Below are 19331 nucleotides of genomic sequence, written 5' to 3'. Positions count from 1 at the left end.
GCAGGTCTTATTTTTACTTACATTTGTCATCAGACCAAATATGTCGCATGGCTTTTTTGAGAAAATAATCTTGCTGCAATGTGTTGCTGATGTCTGCACCCCTGGGTTTGTATGGATCATATTCTCGGTTCATATCCTCGGGTTCTTTATGTGTCAATATCTACTGCTGCAATTTTTCTTAAATGTAGATTTGAGTTGACCTTAGCATAGGTATTATTCATGTGAAGTTATTGCTTGCCTCTCTGAAATTGTCCGAATGGTTGGATTTTTCCATCTGTGATGCTGAGCAGCCTGGAATTTTTCTTAAATCAGAGAACTTTTCATACTTCCATCCATAAAATTATGTCAGGCTATGTATAATTAGAACTACATGATCAGTTTCAATGTTTCTCACCAGCATCAGTCACCACAACTCATTTAGAGAGGATGGTAAGTTGTATACCCCAGCAAAGACCTGAATAAATCTTGTGGAGGGTTAATTTCATTGCACTTCAGCATTAAGCTTAACATTTGATGAGATTCGTCGTCACTGCTCGTGCTTCCAAACTCCACCTAATGCTGAAGTGGCAGGTGATACTGAGAGGGTGCAGGAGTTGGCTGGTTCCCAATTTGAGCTGGCTGTGATTCATTGCCAACAAGAGTGAACTTTGCTGGCGAGCTCTTACTCCCACTATGGCGAGTCCTGATTCATTCCCTGCTTTCTTAAGATGCGACTTCGGTGGGACAAGATGCTGCTGCTGTCGAAGATCTGATACAGGCCTCAGCTGTCGGTGGGAATTGTCACCGCTGCCATTCCCAGATTGAAACTGCTGGAGTTTATCAGATTTTGGCTCCACATGTAACTTCCTAAACTCTGCTGGCATCTGACTTGTATATGAGCAAGATCTTTCATCTACATGTATCCCAGTAGATGCAACTGCATCGAAGGATGTAGCCGACCAAAGTTACAAATCTTGCATGCAAGAAGTTGATTGATGATGACAGCCAAGATTTGGGTAAAAATTCATCACCAGGCAAGCTGGAGTAGCTGACCATTACAATCATCATAGTCAAGTCTTGTGCTTCATACTCTCCTCGGACTTGATTGATGACCAGTTGCAAATTATGGATCTTGAGACGTGTTACTTCAATAGTTCATGCTACTTTCAACCTAATTTTCAGTACCTTGTACCCTGCTTTATTATTGGAGGTCTTGAAATTGAACCTTAGATCATATGCAGTGACGACATCCTCAGGGCTAGAGGATCTGTTGACATGGAGTATCCAGAAGGATAGTGCCTTCGACTCGCTCTGCTCGCCCTTGGCCTCAGCTTCTAGTACGATACACTCAACGATGAAGTCAGCGAGTGTATGTACCCTGATTGTAGGCCTAGGTTGGTAGTTTATGTCAAATTCTCTAAGCTTGATGGCCAATTTGACCAGACAACTAGAAGTTTTCAATTTTTGCAGTACCTGCCTCAATGGCTGGTCAGTCAGTACTATAATAGTATGAGCTTAAAAATATGACTATGATCTCCATGCTGAAATGATCGGGGAGTAGGCCCCTTTCCATCCTTGGGTACCTTGTCTCAGCATTTTAGAGCAACTCTCTCATATAGTAAATAGATCTCTAATTCCCATGCTCTTCTTTGACAAGGATCGAGTTGATCACTATAGAGGAGATGGCTATGTAAAGATACAACTTCTTCCTAGCCTTTAGCTTAGTGAGAAGTGGAAGGGACCCAAGGTACTGCTTCAATTGATTAAATGCCATTTGGAACTCCTCAGTCCATTCGAAGTTTTTGGCATTCCTCTGGACCTTGAAGAAAGGGAAACATTTTTCTGCTGACTTTGACACAAACTGATTGAGGGTAGCTACCTAACTTGTGAGTCGCTAAACCTCCTTTACTGTCCTTGGGGGTGCCATTCCCAACACTGCTCGGATCTTCTTCGAGTTGACTTCTATCCCCTGCTAGGATACCATGAAACCCAGGAAGTTTCCTAAGGTAACCCTAAATGCGCACTTGCTAGAATTGAGCTTCATGTGGTATTTTCTTAAGATCTGGAGGGCTTTGTGCAGGTCAGCGAAATGATACTCAGCTCTCTAGCTTTTTACGAGCATATCATCCATATACACCTTCATGTTTCAGCCAATTTGGTCCTTGAAAATGCGATTGACCAGCTATCTGTATGTAACTCTGGCGTTCTTCAATCCAAACAAAATCATTTGGTAACAATGTAACCCTTGTCGGTGATGAATGATATTTTCTCCTCATCCTAATCTGATTGTATTCTGAGAGTGCATCTATAAAGCTGAGAAGCTGATTGCTCGATGTAGTGTCAATAAGTTGGTCAATTCTCAGTAGAGAAAAGCTGACCCCTGGGCAGTTATTAATATCGATGAAGTCGATATAGACTCTCCAACACTCATTAGCCTTCTTAACAAGCACCACATTAGCGATCCACTATGGATAGTCTACTTCACAAATAATCTCGGCCTTGAGGAGTTTGCCAACCTCCTCATTGATAGCCTGCTATTGCTTAGGGACAAAGTTGCTCTTTTTTTACTGCACCAGTCGATGCTTGGGATCTATATTACACCTGCGCATCACAACAGAAGGATCTATACTTGGCATGTCGGTGGCTGACCATATGAACACATCAGTGTTAGAACAGAGAAAGTTGACGAGTTAATACTTTATGTCCTTGTTGAGCAACGAACCGATCTGAATTGCTTGGCTGTTGCCTTCATCGAAGAACAGGACAAAGGTGAGCACTTTGGCTGGTTCCTCATGCTGCTCCTTCTGCTCATGCTAGATGTCTAGACCTTCAATAGGCAATGTTTTCAAGGGCTTAGTGTTCCTTCCAAGGTTTGACGAACCTGCCCGTACCGGCCGGTTCGGGCCGTATAGGACCCGTCCGGCCTGTAAACGGTACGCTAGAGCCGTGGAAACCGATACGGGCCGAACTCAGCCGGAGCTGGAGAAGACGAAGAGAAAGAGAGAGAGAGAGAGCGGGGAAGAGAGGGAGGGAGGAGAGGCCTCTGCCGCCCGTAGAGGACCGCAGGAGGCCGAGGGGACTCGGCAGAGCCTGCGGGGGCGCGGCGGAGGCCGCGGCCGCGTCCTCTCCTCCCTCTCTCCCTCCCCTGCTTGCTCTCTCGTTCTCTTCTTCTTCTCCGGTTCCGGCGGAAAAAAGTGTTCCGGTTTGGTACCGGTTTAAACCAGTTCTGAACTGGAACTGTACCGATCCGGTAGGCGACTGGTATGCCTACCGATACTGGTACGACGAACCTTGGTTCCTTCTAAGGATGGCTATGTAACACTGCCGAGCCACTGCCTAATCGCCTCTGACTTTGCTAATCCTATTGCCGGTAGAGAATCTCATCATGAGGTGGTAGATTGATACCATGGTTCGTATCGTATTTAAGCCACGCTGACCAAGAATAGCGTTATATGCCGATGGAACTTTCACGGCCAGGAAGTCGAGTATGGCAGTCACCTACTGAGTTTTTCGACTTGTAGTGACCAAGAGAGTAAGCACTCCTTCCACAAGTATAAGATCTTTGGAAAAATCGACTAAGAAAGAGCCAATCCTCCCTAACCAATCTATTGGTAACTCTATTTTCTGGAATACCTCGTAGAACAAGATGTCTGCAAATCTTCTATTGTCTAATAAAATTCTTCTTACATCGTAGTTTGCAAAGCTTCCATTTTTTGGATTTACCTTGTGTTATAGCTTTCATTAGTGACCACTTTTTATGAAAAAAATACTTCTCCCATTTTATCAACACTATAGCTTTTAGAAAAAAGAATATGGTCAAATGGGTGGTTGGCATCTTGCCACTTGATATATATCCTTTTTAAGTTTTGAGTTCAACAACAAATATACTACTTCCAAAAGATTCGAAGTTTTCACAGTGTATTCACACACATCTTGTCCACTTCTAATTGTATCTTTGGCGACTTTTTGATGTTTAACAATAAAAGTACCATGACATGGTATTTTGTCCAAATTTTGTAATCTTGGTACCAATCTCCATATTGGCACCATACAGATACAGTGTCTATATGCTCGATACGAGTTGATTCAGCATATTGAGACTTGGAATGCCTCCGATACTAAGTCTCAGTTTAGTACCAATATACTATGGTACGCCTGATATGGGATGCATTGACACAACAAACCTTGATTTGGTCTATTTGGTGTCTGAATAAAAATAGTCATGTAGCAACCTAGCTAGGCTCACATCTAATCCGAGTGGAATATTATTATGAATCAACTGACCTGTTGCAGCAATTACCTAAATGTAACTATGGATGCTCCCGTGCCGATCATAATTAAAATTATAGCAGCAGAAATATTGACTGTATATTAACCACCTTCAAGTCATTGCACCAATACCAAGAAGGCTATGATTCCAAAGTATAATCTAAGATCTTATAAGAACTCCTTGCATCTTTATTTGCTCAACAGATATTTGAAGCACAGAATTCTCATATCTAGTTTTTTCAGGTGTTCCATCAGCATCTGAACTTCTCCTGCTTCTTGAAAGAATTTAAAGCAAAGGTGCAGACAATTATCAACTTGGTCAATAGATCTCCAATATCAATGTAAATCTAGGCAATCCCGTCCAATGAAAAGCTGAGAAATATTCTAACTAGGTCAGCTTATGAGTCACTTTTAACCTATTATGCAATTCTGCAGGAAAGCTACACCTGTTGCAACAGTATTGACATAATTTCAAGCTAAGTGTTTAACGATAGGATGATTAACATTGGTGAGCAGGCAAGAAAGAGAGAGGTAGCCCGACCACTTCCAAAAGCAGGTAGGGATTCTTAAAAAAGAGATATGGGGCCATCTAATTATAGATTTTTAATAGATTAGCTAGTGACTTCTACTGAAATCCTGTGGCACTTGATTGCAACAAAATAATCAGTTATGAAAGTGAACAGTTGACCAATGAGTTGATCATGACATTTATTGAACCTCAGTTTTCCCAAAATTGAAGAAACTTCCTGCAATTTTCCTCATGGCAATGTGAAACTACAATTTTCTGTCACTGAAATGCAAATCCTTGAACTCATATTGTTTGACATGGAAACTGACCATCTAATAAATGTTAAGAAATCTTAATGCTTTTCACAGAATGAGAGGCTGGCCTAGGCTTATAAATCTATATAGATCTTAACAATCTCCCCTATCTAATCTCGTGATGCACTCATCATAGTCCTAACTCGTCCTGGTATTCCTCATTGAGGTTGTGATGCACATTAAGCCTGGCTTCAACCCAAAAGCTTAAGATATCTGATGGAGGGTTTTTCCAGTCTCATAAACTCAGGTGGCACCCCTTTAATTGGCAACATAGGACTATAATATAGGACTCTCCTGATAACCATATGACTCCATGAATCTAGATCATGCTTGGATAGGAACCAAGATCACTATCATGTGAACATGCTGTTCAAGTAAACACAATCATGACCTATCTGAATTCCACTTTTACAAGATTTATGCCACGCATTCATTAGACAAGCTTACATGGCAGCTATCCGTACATAATCACAACAAAGGGCAAAGATTGCTAAATGCTGAACTTATGCAGTATAAATTCTTGATTTTCCATTCATCAAGAGAGAAGCCATGCATCAGCAATGTAACTGTTTTGCATGAGATTTGTACAACAGCACAGCGGAAATCCACATACAAACCTGCCAAATACTTTACAAGCTTTTGTTACCTAAATGAATAAATAAATCAATTAATAAATAAGATAACCTGAGCATTTGAACAAGAATCATCCTAGTCTGTTTTAGGCGTCTGGATCATCTTACATTTGGGGGAACTTGAGAGTGGAATATCTCAAGGATTCTCGCTATTTCAGTTCATGTGAATATCCACTGGACTAAGGAATTCAAGGAAACAATATCAGAAAGAGAAGATAACAACCGTAGAAAGGCATCCAATTATTTTATAATCCGGTCAATGAAGTGCAAACATACGGAATTGGTAATATACACATAATAGCAAAAGGCACCAAGCTTTACTGGAAGCAGCAGCAGCCTATCTGAAAAAAAATATGGAACTTTCGCATGGTTAAATAATTGCTCAAGTACAAAAACTGTCAGCTAAATTACAAAATTTTTGTAACCCAGATGAGCTTTTGATCGCTTACACTGGGCCTCTGGCTTTTGCAGTTTGAATCTCCTCCAAGATACCAAACCCACCCCCTGCCACCAACATTACCTTCATCACATGATACAAAGCCAATATAATTACAAATGCCTTCCGCTCTTTTGATTCTGCAGTCCATCCCATAAACATGCATCAAAGTTGTCAATCCCACCGACTAGCTCTCCTCAGGTTGCCAGCAAGATCGGTAGACAAGTTTTGCAGATTTCTGACGAGGCGAATTTGAACATACAGAGATGTTACAAATATCACTCGTTTACACTTGGTCTCTATTCTAGCAAGGATGCCAAAAATGCTGAACAAAGTTTGGTGAGGGGTGGAAGAGCATGAGATGATCCACTGAATATTGTCTCCCAAGGTCTTTTTGATGGCACGAATGGGATGTGTGGAATCTGGTCTTTCTTCAAACTGAAGTCAGGTAGCTCCCCATAGATTGATGCATATCCAAACCGCACTACAACATAGCAAAATAGTATATGAGTAGATACGTCTTTTCCAATTGTTAATATAACTGGATTTTGTGTATAAAGAAGAGCAAAGTGCCACACTTTTCAGCGGAAGGCAGATTAGATGGCCAATTATGAAGCCAAGGAGTAAAGGATGGAAAATTTCAGCAAACTTGTGAATACCATGAAAGATCAGTGTATAAAAGGTAGAGCATATTAGTGATGCTGCTAGCAAAGATATAATAATGCAAGCCTCACCGGCTTCCTCAGGAGGTAGCTGACTTTTCCAAGCATTCCTGCCAATCTGATTTTCTTCATTACTGTGTGGATCAAAGATAACATATTCATGATCGCCATTTATGTATAGCAGCAATGAAGTGGCTTTCCCCTCTATAGATTTAGTGTTGTGGAAAGATGGACTAGAAGGTAGAAAAGCGAGGCCACCTCTCTTTGCCTGAATTCATGGGAACAGCAACCGAATTAGACAAATCAAACTCATAAAATTGCACATCTAATGCTTCTGAACAGAAGTCAAGGTTCTATCATGAGATCAAAGAGAAAAACGGAATAAAGGAAATGGCACCAGTGTAACCTGGGAAAAAACCAACATTTTAAAGAGGAAAACTATGCAAGGCCACACATAAATGTTATGTTATAAAACATCGGATAATTGACTAGCTATGTATGCATTAACCAGACATGATCGGATGAATAAGTTGCAAAAGAATATCCTCAGTTGTTCTTTAAAAAAAAATATTCAAAGACCTCCTATCATACTAGATAATATTTATTATTTGATCGTTTTATCTAAAAACTTATTGTTTATTGGAAATAATATTAGATAAGATTTGCATATCATTTGAAAAAATCATGTAAATATTGGCAAGTTTAATAATGCTATTATTTTAACACAATTATATATTCATTTTGAATTTAATAATTTAAAATTATTTTTAATATTATTTTACTTATATGCTTGGAGAGGAGAGAAAGATGGGTCGGGGAGGGGAGTGTAGACGTGCATATGAGAGGGAGAGGTGTCTAGAGCATATCTCTAAGGACTCGTTTGGTTTGCGGAAAAAGAAGAGAAAGAGTACGGTCAACGGAAAAACAAAGAAATACTTCTTATTTTTTGGTGTTTTCAAAGAAGAGAGATATAAAATAACATTCTTATGAGAATAAGATTTTCAGGTTTCATATAAAAGAAAAATTCATTGAAAACATGGAAAAGCTACTTTCTCACTGGTTGGAAATTGAGATTTTTTTATTCCAAAAGTATACTTAAGCTATCAAAACCAATAAATAGGGTCTCCCCTTTATTAAGAGTATAATAAGTATTTCATACAACTTTTCTACAAAAGTAGATGCTCAATCAAATATAAATAATTCTGCAATATGTCACTTTTCCATGATCAACCATACATGCCAAAATTATTTTTTCATGCATCATATTTTTAGGAATCATCTTTCTAGGAAAAACACTCTAGTGAGAAAAAATTCCTTCTGCGAACCTAATGAGTCCTAACATTTAGAGCAAATATTTTTTTTATTGATAAAATTTATTTTAGCAATATATTTATTGATTGGGATGTATTTTGAAAAATATTGAAGGGTAATCTAATCTAAAACATGACGGTCAGAATCTATTAAAGAATAAAAGCAAAATATCCCTATGCTGTGAGAAGGTCAAAGTAAATAAATATAAAAATATTAAGAAGAAACACATCCCCACCAGCACAGAAATCCCCACCAGTACAGAAATTCATAATATTAAGAAGTAACCATGTGAACCCCATCAACCCATATTGGCTTGTGAGTTAAAATCAGCTAATCATACTCTGCTGAATTATTTTTGGGTTTCCATTTGAGCTTGATCCATCCCTTGTTCAAATATCTCCGAAGCACCTTAAATAGCCAATATCCAAAATAGCTTCATAGTTGTTGTTGTCATGGTTTTTCATATACAAGCACTCACTTTTAAGAACATCTGAATGAGCTTCTACAGCATTGTATTTCAACGACAGCCACTGTAGATTATATATTTGATAATTTTTGCCTCAATTAGTTGCTGTAGGCTACATTCATGGTTTTGCTCGAACATTATTAAAAGCCAACTAACCACTTGGAATCAGCGACAGCCACTGTAGATTACATGTTGGATACTTTGTTGTCTCAAGTAGCTGCTATGGCCTACAATCATGCTTTTGCTTGGACATTATTAGGAACCAACTGACCACTTTGAAAGCCACCACTGGAAGGTCCTGCAAGCCATTTGTTAGTGGTTACTAAAAGGGCAACAGACACCCTAAGTATTATGAATCAACAACGAACACCTTTAGCTCCTATAGGCACTCTTTCAAGGTCATCTTTAGGAGTTCTAGAGGCCACCTTAAGTAGTCCTACAACCATGGCATCTTCTACCAATTCACTCATCAATGTGGACATTCTATTAGATGGTCGTGCCACCTAAAAGTTGTGGGCAACATCTATTCAACCTCAACTATTTGCTCATCAGCTATGGGACCATATTGATGGGACTATGCCTTGCCCGCCAGCAAATTTAGACCCAATCTGTTACTTGCTTGGACAATGGATATTCATGGTGGTATTGGTGTAATTTCTCAAATAGTCACTAATGCTCCGCGGTCTCGGAATCGGACCCTATACCAATGCTACGCTATAATAGTATTGGTATGGTATGGTATGAGATTTTTTTGTTGTACTGAGTGTCGGTATGCTTCCGTACTGAATATTGATACCGAATTAGAACAGTACGGTATGCTCTATACTGCCCCAGTTCAGACTGGTACAGCATACTATTGCTGATGCACGCTCCTTCAATTGGAGGAGCCAGCTTAGTTCTAGCTGGAGCAAAGTCTAATAGATCTAAAGTGTTAAAGTAGACCATCTTCCCTTTGGATTTGTACATGGTTTCTCTTTGGAAGCTTACTTTGTTTTTTGAACTGCAACCATTGACAATGTTTGGAAGCTGAATCCAAATAATTGGAACAGTCAATGGATATATTATGATTTATAATGACCTCTCTATACCCCTTGTTTCGAGTCAGAAATAATGATAGGGGCGTTACTCTAATTTTTTAAATGGAACTAGTAGGGGAAAAAATCTTGTCATTTTAAAGGAGGTCGTTGCCTGTAGGAAGTGCAGGTAAAATGGATACATGAGAGATGGGTTCTGGGAATTAAATCTCCCTGCAAAGTCCGTTTATTTTTAACTCTGACTTGCTGGACTTGAAATGGTCATGAAATCTAGAGGTGCGTCAATTGCAGGTCAAGATGGATGCATTTTTTGATACATTCATGATATTTCATTTTCCTCAGTGCTCTATAAAATAAGTGCGCCTTGCTATAAGCCACAAAGAAACACTTGAAGCAACGTCTCCATGAATAATTTCATGACTACATAGGCCTCACCTGCAAAGACCTTCAATTTTTTCAAGAGTTGTATTTTTTTCTCCGTGCCCCCTTGCAATATAAAAACATGTCGGAAAAAACATTTGCATCAATCCTTGCTCAATTTAATCAAGTAGCTTTTGATCCACCCAACATTTTTTTTTGTTGGACCCCTGACAATTAATGCTCAGAACAATCGTAGCGAGGAATCAAAGACTTCCATGCTAGCCCTTTGGATATAGCCTATAGGATCAAAATTCCTAATAAGATAAACTTCATGATAATAACATTGATATTAAAAGATCTCATCGAACATCCTTTTTAGCCCCTTTTCTTTATTGTTGCTGCTGTTGTTGTTCTATTGTCATTGTCAGTGGCGGCAGCTGCGGTGCTGCTGGCTGTTTTGAGACTGAGGCGGAGCTCACAAACTCGGTGATGGCCCCCTGCTCAGGAACTTACCCACCAAGCAACAGTTGTGGATGGAGACCAATCATCAGGTGAATGTTGAGAAGAAAAAATTATTAAACCAGTCTGTTCATGACAAGTTCTCACAGCTGCTAAATTTACTTCTGTGGGAGAGACAGCCGTTGTTGTCTTTACTTTCTTTTGATATGGCCGCATGTACTCAAGCTAGAGATATATGAATTGCCGTTTTCACCAAAAAAAAAAAGACAGCCGTGATTTTGAAACTCATCAAATAAGCACTGGAACATTCAACTCAAGCATCCTACCAAGACCAAAAAGCAGAAGTTAATCCTTTATATGAAAGATGATGAGCACATAACTGCTCAATGTTCACAAGCATGCAAATAAAAAGACTCATAAAGAACATGGACATCGCCACCAACATACTAGACTAATTTGCAATCCTTGAATGCTTTTAGATAAGACTTGAATATTTCATGAAATACTGAAGAATTTTCAATATGTCAGGTTACCAGCCTGGCCGGCAGGTGGTAGCGCGGTTGGTTGACACCCAGCTTTCCAACTGAGAAATCTGAAATTCAAACATGAGTTATGGTGAATAAGCACAGTGCTTCCACACACACACACAGAGAGAGGGGGGGGGGGGAGGGTTTCATAGTCTCTTTCCAACACACGATTTTGTCCCGCAAAAAACGCCTCTGAAAAGAAAGAAGTAGCCCCCCTTCATTTAAAAAACAGACCTAGTCGATGTGGAACTAAATTCGAACCTTTTATTCCCACAACAGTTTCTATAACTTGCAATTATCTGTACAATATTATTTATGACCCTTGATAGCTTGCACATTCCTTGATTAAGATAGACTATACACAATTCCAAACGGGAGACCTCCTGTTGTTTTTCGTATTTTTAACTTAGGCATACAAATACCTCGCACATCACCTTGAACCACTTTGGCTGTACTAACAATAGCTCCAATCAATTGGGTGGGTCACCTTAGCTGGTTTTTGTGTTAGTCATGAGTCCCAGATGCTATCAGCTACAAAACTTTGATCAAAATTTGAGCAATAGATAGTCGCTCCTGTAACATACAACAATATAGACAAATTTCCGATAGAGAGATCTTCTGATGCTACTCATTTTTTTGATAAACCAATGCTGCTCATTTCGAGGTTAGCATAGTTACAGGTGAAATTCAGCAACCTGCATTCGAAACAGGAAGCACCCCAAACCCAAAAAATATAATGGAAAAAAAAAATCAAAACCATAAATATAAGCTATGGGTTAAAGAGCTTTCGGAAGGGCCCATCCTTCCGGTCTTTGGCAGCCTCTGTCAATGCAAGGAACCTCTTAAAACCAGTTGTTGCAGCTCCCCGCCCAAGAGCAGCAGCACGAGTGAGCACATCTTCTCGGGAGGCAATAGCTCCTGCTTGCGGTGTAGCGGTCGAAGTAGCTGAAGAAACTGTTACAGTTGGCACAGTCGGGACAGTCGGGGCAGTTGGAGCAGTCGAGCCAGATGGCACAGCAACTGACGGAGGCACAGAAGGATGTCTAATTCCAGAGTTTTGCTTGTTAAAATCCTCTAGAATAGCTTGTTGATCTGCTTTCTTCAAACCCTGCAACATGCTTTGAGAGTGAATCATGCAATCATGCTTAATGGATACAATTAGGCATGTACCATTCCTCTGGATCTCTTCAGCCCACCGCCAGATGTAATGGTCAAATGCAAGACACATATCATGCGCGTGGGTGACAATGAAAAAACGACCATATTATATGTTACCTTAAATCAATCAAAGGTTTGAGAGATCACAATCAAAGGCCAGAAAGAAAAGCTAACTGATTATTCTACCATCCAACCCCAGTTGGTCAATATCCTGAATAATCTACAATTAGGCTACACTGGTAGTGGTTTTATAATGCCATTAGGGGAATACTTGTTTCTTTCACTATCTCTCAATAGGAGTTATGGTTGTTAGCAAAGGAAAAAATAAAAGATTTATTGCAAATACACATGCACATGCATGTACCCAAGCATGCAGATGAGCACAGGCATGTATACCCATATATATATATATATATATATATATATATATATATATATGGCGCATGAAAATTGAACAAGCTCCAAAGAGAACTGCCAGAGTAAATGTCCTATGACTTCAATTTTGTCAAGTCCTTTTGTCATGATCATTTATGAAAACCAAAACATAAATCAAGTGCAAAACCTTGAGGTCAAGTATCCGCTGAAACTCCAGAGGCGTGCCCTCAGGAAGGAGCGCTCCATAGGTATTTGCAACAGAATCAACAGGAGATAAAATAACCTGCAAGGTACAAGATTTGCTCTCACTTTTGAATCATTGCCCATCATAATACAAGGATGCTGTTTAAGTCAACCTCATACCTTCAAGAGTGCTTCAGCTTTACTCATTTCACGACCAACAAATTTTGAATAGCTAGAAGCAACTGTTGTCTGTTGAAAAGACATAATTAGTTCGTCTATGTAAAATTGGCCACAGTTAAGGTAAATACGCTATTCTCACAAAAGAAAGATGAATAGCATTTGTGATTAAAATATTTGGATTTTATATTCAGTTGTTGACAATGTACATTCTAGTGTTCGGTTATTTACTAGCATATTGTATTCAAAGATAAAATTCATCACAAGTTTCTAGCATGAAATATCTAAAGCCCATTAAAAAAAGGCCCCCTTACTAATCAGCCATGGCTTGACCATAACCTTTCTATGTCATTAACACTTAAGCATATGTAAGGATTAATGAAACATGGGGAAAATACCGTTTTTCCCTCTTACCACACCTTTAAAGCTTACCATACTTGCAATATAAAGGCATGTACGCAAGAATGAATGTACAAAATGATTGAGATTAACCATCATTACATATTCAACTTGAATGAAACAAAATTACCCGTTTCCCTAAGGATGGAATGTCCAAAAGGATCTTCTTTACTGCCTGGGTGTCCAACAGCATCTACAAAATATATTGATCATAACAAGGTGACTCATAATTTTCAGATATTTATAATATTGAAAAACAATGGAGATTAACTTATTTATTTACATTACTTCATGGCAGTACTAGCCATCCTTACTGAAAGAAAAATAAAATGACTGGTACCTGTTGTGCTCCAGTTTCTGATATGTGCTTGCATTTGTAAATATTGAGGTAAAATCGAGGGCCAAGAGATGCTGCCAGCTGTGTACATTATAGTAAAAATAGCCAATTGACTTAAATAGCCAAAGGAAAAAAAAAAGACAAAACAAAAGTGCAGGCTAGCTAAAACTGGAACTTCAGCATGAATATGGCAAACTCAACAACAGGGTAACTTGTCCAAGGACTTACATCAATCAAGTTCCAAGAAAAGAATACAATGAACAAAAGCACTTCTTGTCAAGATAGTTACCAGGCTTTAAATTCATATCAATATTCAAAGCATTATAAAGAAAAAATGAGCAATTCTTGAGACTATTTTCCTGCATCTGCCAGCATGTATAGCCAAACGCTCTAGAGAGAAATATTCTTTCTTAACATCCATGGACCTCTAGCTTCAATAAATTCTGATACCTCTATCAAGGGAATAATGATTAAATATTTTCCCCATTTTGTTTTCCATGATCCTTGAAACAAATTTGTATACTATGTACAACCTAACCATTTAGAGGTATTAAAGATCAGATAGGCTGATAAGCCTCATTGGAACAATTCATGCTGAATCTGAAAAGTTTAAATAACTGAAAGTTGCCCAAAGAGCCAACAACTCAAATCACAATCCACAAAGAGAAATTTCTTCAGCACATCTCCTTTCTCCATGAAAGCTAATTTTCCTAGTCCATGGATATAAGTTACCCTAGACTACTGACGCACAACAAACATATCTTCCAAAAAATGATTTAACAAAATGCACTACATTTATAACTAAAACATGCTATTTAATCAAATTAACAATTGAGTTGGTTCAGATATTACTAAATATATTATTTCTATCCAATTGCAGTACAAAGATTAATAGCATCTGGTGACATTCATTTCAGAGCCTTTTCTATGCCATTTCTTTGTTGGCAGTCCTCAGTGGCAGGGATCGAAGTGCCCATCCATACCATACTTTGTCAATGATATGTACAGTGCTGGGAAGTTTATTGGCACGATAAAAGAGTGCATACTCCTATATTATCCATGGCCTGTGCAGCTGCACATCAGCCTGCATCATTGTGAGTCAAAGCAATGCACACTGGTACATGCTGTTACATAGTGATACAAGCTTGCGGCCCTACATTCCTGTTTTAAACCCATGCATAGCCATCCTAAACACCATCTATTTCCAGGTAGTCTGGGTCTCTCTCTTTCTCTCTCTCTTCATTTGCCCTGTTTCTTAGAATTTCCAGGCTGGTTCGCAGCTTGGACATTGTAATCTCAGAAAATAGTAGCTCTGCATTGAATCAAAAGGTTAGAATCAAATGTAACACATAATCCATATGTTTTGACAGTGTATAAGACACAATTTATGTGTTTAATGTTCGAGAATAGCAATACATCCCCTTATAACTTTTATAAATGGCAATTTTTTTTGTATCAATGTGTATCCTTTAGTTGTACAATGTTTGGACAAATTACTTAAGGAGATTTATGGAAAAATTCTCTTCAGGGAATATCAACAGCCATTCGTTGGCTGATGTTATGTATGCAAGTGTATTGTTGAAGCCAATAATGTATTTAAGTGCTAGCAATGAGTCAAAATCTTTCTTCATTGTTGAAAATGTGGTACAGAGTCGCTGATTGTCTCTCCTATACAAAGAAGTAATGTCCAGTATATTTAGTGAACTCTGGTAAGATATGTATTTAACATGATTCATGCCTGCTTAATCTAATATCTGAACTTGATACTCCTAATCTAAGCTTTCAACCAGAATATTTATCCCCATTCATATGATGTCAGCTGTACTAGTTAGGATATGACGTGACAACTCTACAAATAACTTTCAAAGTGAAAACAATCTTCTGAGTTCTGAATTTTGTAAGGAATTCCTGGCTACAGCAACTTTGGCCAACAGAAGGGTCTTTAATGAAATGTAAAGAGCCAACTTAGCAGATAGGAAAACCCACTTTACAGGTTATGTAGTTTCAGCACATTCAACCAGGGAGTCTAGACATAAATAAGAACATGCCAGGTTTTAATACAGGGAAGTACATTAACTAAGTTATAGAACACAAGCCAAGGAAAACTATATCATAAGAGACAAATAATCATGATTCAAGCATCCATTGTTCACTAAAAACTTAGTAGCATCCTTGGCAAAAAAATTATTGAAGAAACACGATATTTTACCACAATCACTATGAGTTTGTAAACTGACCTTGTCTAAGAAGAACTGGAAGTATGTAGGAGAAAGTAGGCTACCAAGCATGGGAATGCTAGTGGAAAGGATAGAATTAATGCCATTGACATATCTGCAAGATAACAGTGGAAATGCTTATCATCATGCTCAAGTATTAGCAAGAAATTGTAATAAATAACTTACATTTGACACATAAAATCAATCATACTTGACAAAAAAGTTAACTTCAGGAAACTAATCACATGTTCGCATGCAGATAGTCAGATGCCCTTGCTCCAATTCTTTCCCTTTCTCCCATAGGCATCTAAAATAACCTCGTAATGCTCTTTGATTTAAAGAGGACTATAGACAAACAATAAGGGCTTCTGAGCATTCGCATTAGAAGAGTATAGACTTGTTAATGTTACCCTAATTGGTGACAAACAGAGCATACGTTGGTCAGACATGCATCGCGCTTGGTTATCATCACGAGGCATACTATGTGCCTTAACATTTAGAGAAGTACATATTTTACTAGCCAGGGCTAATAAGAAATTTACTCTGATTGGTCACCAACACTTTCGAGACTGGCCCAAGGGACACGTGTCATTGCAACCATTTCAGCATCAAACTTGGTTTCAAGACCATGTACTAGCGTCAGCAATGCTTTTGTAATGACTGCTGAGAACTCATCCTGCACAAATTCAAAAACGTACTTGGATACATGGTATTTGAAAATCTTAAAGGGAACAAGATGCAGTGAAACAATTGATCACCTGCACAGCAGACATATCAACTTTGTCTGCAAATTGAGGATCAATGATCTTGGAGACATTTTCAGCTAGCTCACCAGACTGGTGAAAAAATATAGAAAGAAGTTAACTTGCACTGGTGGTAAATAAAACCAGATAACTGATGATAAGACAGATAAAAATTAATTTATGCAACCTTGAAGAAAAGGCAACTTATTTGGCTCCTCTAAGCAACATGAATAATTATTAATGATTTTGAATGGTTTTTGTGAACGTTATATCTGACGATTGAGAAATTGAAAGAGCTCAATGATATTTTAAAATTATTTTAAAACTCAATATTTGACTCCTTAATCCAAAGAAATTAGGATCACTCGTCTCTGCAGTGCAAACCATAATGTTCTTTAGTATTTTCTGTTACCAAATACTGAGAACAACTAACCGTTTTGTGGCAGTATTCTGCTGTGTTGACAATGTAACATATCATTCTCTCATCTCTGTCGGATGTCTGCAATGAATGTCACAAAATATAAGCATAATGCACATACAATAAGGAACATCTAGAAAGGACTACTTATTCCTAAAGATATATGGTGGTGATGACCTTGATCTGTCCATCTGTGCCAGTAGCAGCTGCAACAATCCCTGTACCGCCTTTTGGTAATCTAGCATATAGTTTTGTTGCATATGCTTTGAGAATTCTTTGAAACACCTAGATAAAATAAACACAAGATAATATACCAGATATAGAAAGCAGTTTCATATAATATAGTCCACTTGATGGAAGCACGAAACCAACTTTTAACATGAAGGCAATGACATCAGCTTCAACAACCATGCCAAGTGCTACTATAATAAAAGTAAACAGAACACGAACACAATTAATATACTTTTGCCACATATGCTTTGAGAAATCTTTGAAATATCTAGTGAATAAATACAAGATAACAAACAGGATATGGAAAGCTACTTCAATATATTAAATCAGCACACTCAATAGAGGCATAAAATCCTTTTTGGCATTAACTAATAACATTCACTTTATAAAATCATGATAGATGCTACAGCAGTAATAGTAAACAGAACATAAACAAGTTGGTGCTGCAATGGTGCTTTGTGAGGTTCCAGAGCGACAAAATTTTGTGAAAGGGTATATAATCATCAAGCTCTTTTTAGTTGACAACTCATGCAACTTTTCCTAGATAACAATAAAATTTACAAAATAAACGTTCAAATTCAGGAAATAGAAAAGAAGAAAACAAGTAGAAAAAGGCACAGCTCAACAAGGTTATGTGTTCTCATTTTAATGGTAGATAAGCCATTTCTCTGAATATTCTTAAAGGCATATATACCATCTTAAAGTTATATTGGAATTTCATAATGGACTAAAATTTTAGCAGGTTGATGTTCAAGCAATGAGTTAACAAAAGTTTATGAATCACAGTTTAGGCATGGTGTATTGATGCCACATCATTCAGCCTAACTTAGGCTAAATATGAAATGTGCTAAGATTTAGCACGTGGAGAAAAATACACAAGAAGTGAAGACATATGACAATTAAGTTGTGATACTGCATAGAGGGCGAAAAGTTAAAGGCATTTTTCAAATAAGACTAATATTATCTTTTACAAGGTAAAGTAATACTTGATCTACTACACAACATTATCTAATTAATTAAATCAAACACCAATGATAAGTTGATATACATAACCAAAACAGAGTATTGGCTGGATGGTTTCACATAAACCAAACCGAACCAAATGATATAGCATCAAATCCATTTAAGGCACTCTTTGGTTGGATGGTTTTAGTAAAATAGTTTTTTTTCTTAAACCAAAATGTTTAGAATTTTATGAAACTAGTTGTTTGGGAAAGAATTCTTTTTACAGTTTTACCAAATCTGGGTATCTCATAAAACAGGAAAATTAGGTTTTATGAAAGAGCTAGGGTTCCACATTTTTCTCAAAACCGGCTCTCCCAAATCTCAGTATTCAAGATTACATGGATTCTTGCCACCATTCCGCACATCAACCCTGCTACAAATTTACGATTAATCTTTAACCATGCTATATAACCTCAGGTCCTCACGTCTTCCCTTCCTCTTGAATATTTCCATTTCAAATTTCTGGTTCCACATTTTTCTCAAAACCGGCTCTCCCAAATCTCAGCAATCAGGATTATATGGATTCTTGCCACCATTCCACCCATCAACCCTGCTAAGAATTTACGCCTAATCTTTAACCATGCTATATAACCTCAGGTCCTCACGTCTTCCCTTCCTCTTGTGTATTTCCATTTCAAATTTCTCCACCTCTTGCCAAGCAAAAATCTAGTAAAATATGTTTTAGCAAAACATATTTTCAACAAGCTCTGGTTTTCACACAGTTTTTATAAAACTGATAACCAAACACCACGTAATGGTACATTACAAGCCTGAAAACCAACCGTGTATGTATAGAGATAGAGAGCGAGCGAGCGAGCGAGAGAGAGAGAGAGAGAGACTATGCTAAGGTCGTCCAGATTTGAGGTCAGACCATTAGGTGAAATTTGAAAATACGAGTTCCAAAACAGATCCAAACTGATGAATATGAACTAATACCTCGAAACTATCTATAAATAAAACTAATATATTTTTGGAGACTCCTCACCGTGCATCAACTTGTCAAAATGGACAATTTAAAATAACATGATAGACTGCCAATTTGTGACCTTTGGTGAATAGCAATGGGTCTCCAAAATGAATAATTTTTAGTTCATAGGTAGTTCAAAAGTATTAAATCACATTCAAGGGCTTA

At 37.9% G+C, this 19331-nt stretch overlaps 1 protein-coding gene across 1 annotated transcript in view; it reads right to left on the bottom strand.

Moving 5' to 3' along the window:
* Positions 1-11556: 11556 nt before the first annotated feature.
* Positions 11557-19331, bottom strand: part of HIT1 (Membrane trafficking VPS53 family protein) — a 31873-nt gene continuing 24098 nt past the window's right edge. The window contains exons 15-24 of the mRNA XM_008795317.4: positions 17141-17248; positions 16979-17044; positions 16561-16638; positions 16345-16478; positions 15824-15917; positions 13590-13667; positions 13380-13442; positions 12854-12922; positions 12678-12773; positions 11557-12065 (exon numbers count right to left, since the gene is read on the bottom strand). Coding sequence (XP_008793539.3) covers positions 11727-12065; positions 12678-12773; positions 12854-12922; positions 13380-13442; positions 13590-13667; positions 15824-15917; positions 16345-16478; positions 16561-16638; positions 16979-17044; positions 17141-17248 — 1125 coding nt within the window. The 3' untranslated portion in view covers positions 11557-11726. The remainder of the gene's footprint in view (positions 12066-12677; positions 12774-12853; positions 12923-13379; positions 13443-13589; positions 13668-15823; positions 15918-16344; positions 16479-16560; positions 16639-16978; positions 17045-17140; positions 17249-19331) is intronic.

This window comes from Phoenix dactylifera, chromosome 1 (assembly GCF_051530095.1).
Source record: "Phoenix dactylifera cultivar Ajwa chromosome 1, Ajwa_hap1_PhDact_Kaust_v1.1, whole genome shotgun sequence".
In the NCBI taxonomy this organism is placed as follows: domain Eukaryota; kingdom Viridiplantae; phylum Streptophyta; class Magnoliopsida; order Arecales; family Arecaceae; genus Phoenix; species Phoenix dactylifera.
Note: the sequence above shows the minus strand (reverse complement) of the source record. Positions and strands in the feature narration are given on the sequence as shown.